Below are 6,383 nucleotides of genomic sequence, written 5' to 3'. Positions count from 1 at the left end.
GTAAATGGACTGTACTTTTATAGCATCTTTCTAGTCGTCCGACCACTCAAAGCGCTTTTACACTACGAATCACATTCACCCATTCATATGCTGAATGGGTACTGGGGCTGCCATGCAAGGTCCCAACCTGCCCATCAGAGGAAATCTAATCATTCACACACATTCTCATACTGATGGCACAGCCATCAGGAGCTTAAGTATCTTGCTCAAGGACACATTGACATGTGAACTGGAGGAGCCGGGAATCGAACTGGCGATCTTCCGATTAGTGGACGACCCGCTCGACTTCCTGAGCCACAGCCGCCCCCATGAATAACTTTGAGAAGAGACTGTCCGAAAGTGTGCTCTGCTTCCCTCTTTTAATTGATTATCACATTTTGCCCCACTCTATGAGGGCAGGCTTTTCACCCCACATTCAAGTGTGGCCATTTGGATAAATTATAAACACTTATGCCTCTAGACGTGGTCTAACAACAGGTCTTACAATCTACTTTGTTTCAAGCGTAACCTGGCCTTAAAAGGAAATCTATCAGTTATCCCAGCGTAGCACTTTTACTCTATAACACATTATTAATATACACCCTGCACAAAAAATAACAGATTGCCATCATAGTGATTTGGATACATATCGGAACTTCTTGGGTAAATTTTAAAATATGACTAGCAATTAGACACATAAAATTACAAATAAAAGGCATGTTATTGGGCTTCTTGCTTAGGTCTTCTTTAATCATGGCTTTTGCTACAGTGCTCATATTATATATTATACAATATTTTGTTTTCCAATAAAAGACAATCTACAGTGCATCTAAAAGTCATTCTTTAATTCAGCATGAAACATTTATTCAACTAAATATCTGACTTTTGCTCTGTTCGTGTATGATGTACTGTTGTGAAGTGATTTATTCTCCTTATTAACCATCACATCTTCCACCTTCCCCTCCTCTGCATTCTCTGCTTTTCCCATCATCCTCAGTGGCAACAGAAGCCCACCGTGTTGTTGGGTGGTAGTGTTTACCACCTGACAACAGTGAGCTCCCCCCTTGTCTTTAGTCAGGAAGTAAAGGAGGGCATTGAGCCATGCGTTGAATGATGCCAAGGGCCTCGTGATCTTGTAGCACATGGAGACCATGGTCATGGTGTGACAGGGAACTCCCTTGGTCACTTTCAACAGGAGAAAGATAGTTCTGGTAACATGGAAGGGGAAGAAACACAGAGCAAAGAGGAGGGTGATGGTGATGATGGTCTTGATAGATTTTCGTCTGCGATTGGCATACGGGGAGTGAGTGCCAAGGAAAATGGAAATCCCTTCTTCTCTTCCCAGTGCCCTTGACAGTCCATTGCTTCCTCTTCTCTCTCGTCCAACTATTCTAGGGCTACTCCTTTCTCGTCTGTCCATTCCCTCACGTCCTCCCTCTCTTGGACCTCTGTGGGACGAGGGTTGAGAATGCAGAGTCCTAAATATGGTCAGAACTACGTGAGAGTAACACCAAGCAATTATGGAAAAAGGCACAAAGAAGCCTAACAAATGGAGGATGATGCCATAGGGCACATAATCAGAAAACTCTTTATCAATGGCATCATCCCAACAGTTCTGGTACTCTTCAACCATCCCTCCCCAGTTACCCTGGCTGGTATTACCGTTTATCAACAATTGCTCATGGTTGGGGTTGTCAGCACTGCTTGCATTGCCGCCAAGCCCTGCCAATCTTGTGACATGACCAGTCTGAGCAAACCGGAAGATAGGACAGGTCAGAGCAAACACTACAATCCAAACCAGGACACATGTGCACTTTACAGCCTTCTTGGTCTCTAGTGTAATGACTTTCATTGGGTGGCAGATACCAAGGTACCTGTGGACAGAGATGCAAGTGAGGAAGAAGATGGAGCAGTAGAGGTTAAAGTAGAAAAGAAAACGGACCAGTCGGCACATGAAGTCCCCAAAAACCCAGCGGTCACGCATTATGTAACTGGCCACAAGGAAAGGCAGTGATAGACCGTACATAAAGTCTGTGGAGGCCAGGTTCACCATGTAGATCAGCGAAGCATTCCAGCGCTTGGTTCGACGAAAGGAACGGAAGAGGACGACAGAGTTGAGGGAGATGCTAAAGATGAAGGTGAATGAGTAACAGATGGGGAGAAAGATGTACTTGTAGGACTCATCAATGCTGCAAGACGGAGGTGCAGGGGTAGTGGAGGGAGTGGAAAAAGGTGAGAAGGAGCTTAGGAAGTCATGGAGTATAGAGACAGTGATGTTTTGAGAAACTCCACTGCTGGATGCCATCATGAGGGATTAAGTGATTTTCACGTGAGCAAGAAGCTGAACAAAGCTGTGGGTTGTACGTCTGGCATTCTCTCAGGCTTCCTCTCTGTCATCCTTGTACTCCGTGATGTGAAATGTTTTGTAGGATCCTTTACAGTATACTCTAGCTGACTTTAGATGGTCAGGTCCAGGAGTGGGTGTTCACCTAAAGATAAAGAGACAATTAGTCATAGTCACTTAATCTGATTAACTTTATCTCAATTTACTAGAGTAATCTGAATATTTTACTGGCTCTATGCACAAAACAACCATATCAGTGGAGGTTTGCAAGTATTGCTGATCAATGCCAGTCAGTCAGACAGTTATTTGAATGGCAGCTAAGATTGTAAGCTCTACAACAGAGTCATGTCATACTTACCACTCTGCTACTGTGAGTTTCTCTTCTCTAACCGAAATACTGTTTTCATTCATTATTTTTTTTCCAATTCTACTTCTACTTTGCCATTTCTTTGATTGCTGAATGCTCCTTTCAATGAATCTCAGATGTTTAACATTAAACATTGTGAAGATATGCAACCTCAAGTATTCTTTCTGAAATTGCTTTTTATTCACCCACTGTTTCCAGCAAAGAAGTGGAAACTGGCTCAGTTTTACAGCAACATTATGCAACGTCATGTGGCAACACAAGCTTTGGCCAATTAAATATGTGTGTGCACACATATTACATTACACATTACAGGTAACGTGAAGAGTTAAATTCTACTGTTTACCTGGCATTTGCCATGACTGAAGATAAAATGATTGTTGCCGTGATAACGTTGCAGTTATAAGATCCTGTTTCATTTTATTATAAACCACTGTAAAGTGTTTTGGTGTTTAGAAGGCCTTCAGACTCATGGATCTATCAGTCAAACTCATACTTTGTTGATCACCTGACCTTTCGTCTAGTGCCACACCAGGTCAAAATTTTCAATTTTTCAGTGAAATATCTCAACATCTACTGACTAGTGCTGGTACAAAATTTTATGAATGCATCCTAAAGACTTGGGTGATGCCCTGACTTTTCCTCTAGTGCCACCATATACACATGTATAAATTATTATAATAGCAGGATACATTTTTTGGTGTAGATTAAAATGTTTCAACAACTGTTGGGTGGATATCCATGAGATTTAGTACAGACATTCATGATGATGATGAACTGCACTAACTTTGTTGATCCTCTGAAATTTCATCTAGCGCCATCATCAGGTCAAAATGTCAATTTGTCCAACACCCGCAAAATTAATAACAGTCCCATCAGCCTCAGTTGCACTTCATATTTAGTGCTACTTGGCAAATGTTGGCATCCTAACATGCTAAAGTAAAATGAACATGGTAAACATCACCTCATTAACATCAGCCACATTGTTAGTATTGCCTTTTGAACATATTAGTATGCTAAAATTAGCATTTAGCTCAAGACATCACTTTAAGCACAGCCTCACAGAGCTGCCAGTTGCTGTTGACTCTTAATCTATCTCAAATCCTCTTGAAAAAACTGTCTACATTTGTTTTCTTGGCTCATATTGAGGGGGAGGACTGGAAAGAGGTAGTACTTTCTACTACCCCACCTTCCCCTATCGTTTGACTGTTGACTAGGGCCTTTGCACAATGTGTTGACCTCCTGTTGTATGCTGCTGATTCTTAGTGCTTGTTTGCCTTCCTGTGCACAAGGGTATGCTGCTGATTCAGTCTCTTCTCACCCCATTAACTCAGCAATAAGTAACCACGCTTCCCCTAGGTGTCTCCATGCCTCCATCTGTACATTGGTCATACTCTCACTCTACATACTATGTCAGAGATGACCTCACAATCCCAAATTTTAATCAAATTTTCACATATACAGGACCTACAGCAACATCTAAGCCAACATTTTCCAAATAAACAACATTTACTCAGGTGATGCTTCACCATCAGCTGTACCCCTGCATATTAGGATCAGCACACAAGCAGGTGCAACTCTGTATGTTTGTGCAAGTGTTAAGTGAGCCATCGCCAGGTTATACCACCACTTCACCACGGAGTTCAAGTAAATAAGGGTAATGTGTCAACCAGTAACATGACATATTAGCATGTACATCTACATCCTATAACCTAAACATGATCTTACAACCTATGAGAGTCTCACTGATATGCTGAAGTTTAATGATTCTGTCTCACAGCTAAAAACAAGAGCAAAGCACAACATTTTAGAACTGATTTCTGGTGTTAATGGTTTATGAAATAACACACATTAATGTAGTAAACCATTAATATAATCATTTGCATCAGGTGGTGTAATTACCGTTTTAAAGGTTAAGCTCTTTGACTACAAATCACACTATACTTTTTAATAAATAATTTTGCAGACAATCAACCAAATTGCTGTAATTGCAGTGAAAAACTGTAAATAAACAGTGAAAGGTCTCCATGGCATTACCTCATGATAACAACTTAAGTTCACAAAAGTGAATTCAGACTTGTTCACTTTGATGAATTATACAACTTTAGCAATTTTCAAGAGTCTGTTAATTGACACAAAATGGAAACCAATGGCTTCCTAAAAGGTTAGGAAAAAACAGACAGACTTTAAATCACAGATATCCATTTTGCAAACCTGCTGCAATGTTTTACTGTTCTACTCTTCCATTGGTTCCCATTAATTTTTGTATGATATGTAAATCTATTAGTTGTTCCTTGAAACTTACTGGATGTTAAGATTTGATGTTCACCACAAGGATTAGACATCTCACCCAAGTTATAATACCATATGGAAATGAATGGAAACTAATGGCTGCCTGAAATGGTATAGAAAAACATCCAAAATGTAAAGTATACATGATGTGTAGTTAAGGAGCTCAAACACAATGGATGCAAACACATTCCTTTAAGACAGGTTAACTAAAGATCTTACATACAAACATCATGCATTCTTGTTCAAGCACATTCAGCTCTATCATTGATAAATAATTGGCATATTTTTTATGAGGCTTTGTTAAAGGTAAGTACCACATTTTCTTTGATTTTCTCTGTGGAGTTTAGGATGATAGGCCAGTCAGTTATCTTGAAAAACTGACAGCAAGAAGTGTAAAGTATATTAGTTTCAACAAACTGTAGAGGTAAGCAATAGTTTGGCTTGGATTTTAGAGGTGATCAAATTTTGCTGCTGCTACTGAAATGCATTAAATCTGCTTAAAAATAAATTGTGTTTTTTTTTACGAGCCCATCAATAAAAATGAATATTTTCTGTCCAAAACAAGAAGTGAACCGTACTGGATAGAAGCCAAATCAAAGTTGTTTTCCAGGAGTGGCTACTAGCTTCTGAGAAAACCGGGGATACACAAAGTCCAGCCTGTTGTATCATCTCCCTCTGAATTAATATTCACTCTCATTAAGAAATGTTCCAGGGCAGTTTTTGAATGTACTCAAAATTAGTTAAGAAAACAAATCATTAAACTGATATTTAAAAATGAACTGTTTTACTGCTTTGGCAAATGCTCTGGACCAAAACTAATTGCTATGAAGTCTGTATGTGTAAATGGAACTGCATCTAACTCATAAATACCTGCATCACTGCAATCTGCTGTTCAACAAAGAGCTTACCTGTGCCAGCACCGACTTTTGCTCCATATGGCTCCTGTTCTATCTGTCCCCCATCAGAATAATCACAAGAAAATACAAAAACATCCAAAAGGATTTGCCTGCAGTGCAACTACATAACAGCAGCTTCAAAAACACCTTTTCCTGGTTATTCAAAAAAAAACTCAGCAAACATGAGTTGTAAACAATGACAGTCTTGCTATTGCAGTCTGTGACCTTGACTGTTTGACTACTTCAGCTTTCACCTTTTTCTGGTGCTTCTCTGAATAGTCCAACCAGTTTCTATGGTAATTCAGTCCCTCCCTCTGTCCCTCTGTGTGTCATCCAGTTCTTCTTCCCCACTTCACCTCTGTGTATGTGTGTGTGTGTGTGTGTGTGTGTGTGTGTGTGTGTGAGAGAGAGAGAGAGAGAGAGAGAGAGAGAGAGAGAGAGAGAGAGAGAGAGAGAGAGAGAGAGCTCAGACTGCCTCTCTGCTCACCTGTTGATATAAACTGATGTT

At 40.1% G+C, this 6,383-nt stretch overlaps 1 protein-coding gene across 2 annotated transcripts; it reads right to left on the bottom strand.

The window, feature by feature from the left end:
* Nucleotides 1-711: 711 nt before the first annotated feature.
* si:dkey-6n21.13 (P2Y purinoceptor 4) lies at nt 712-5,911 on the bottom strand. Of its 2 annotated transcripts, XM_042401363.1 has the most exons (3): nt 5,888-5,911; nt 1,642-2,468; nt 1,282-1,427 (listed from the first exon to the last, which is right to left on the bottom strand). In XM_042401363.1, the coding sequence occupies exons 2-3, from the start codon at nt 2,285-2,287 to the stop codon at nt 1,366-1,368; spliced, it is 708 nt and encodes a 235-aa protein (XP_042257297.1). In that variant the 5' UTR covers nt 2,288-2,468; nt 5,888-5,911; the 3' UTR covers nt 1,282-1,365. The 2 variants fall into 2 exon arrangements, with proteins under 2 accessions (XP_042257296.1, XP_042257297.1); XM_042401362.1 differs by having other exon boundaries at nt 712-2,468.
* Between the last annotated feature and the right edge of the window lie 472 nt (nt 5,912-6,383).

This window comes from Thunnus maccoyii, chromosome 22 (genome assembly GCF_910596095.1).
Source record: "Thunnus maccoyii chromosome 22, fThuMac1.1, whole genome shotgun sequence".
In the NCBI taxonomy this organism is placed as follows: domain Eukaryota; kingdom Metazoa; phylum Chordata; class Actinopteri; order Scombriformes; family Scombridae; genus Thunnus; species Thunnus maccoyii.
The sequence above is the reverse complement of the archived record's forward strand: the minus strand, read 5'-3'. Positions and strand labels throughout refer to the sequence as shown.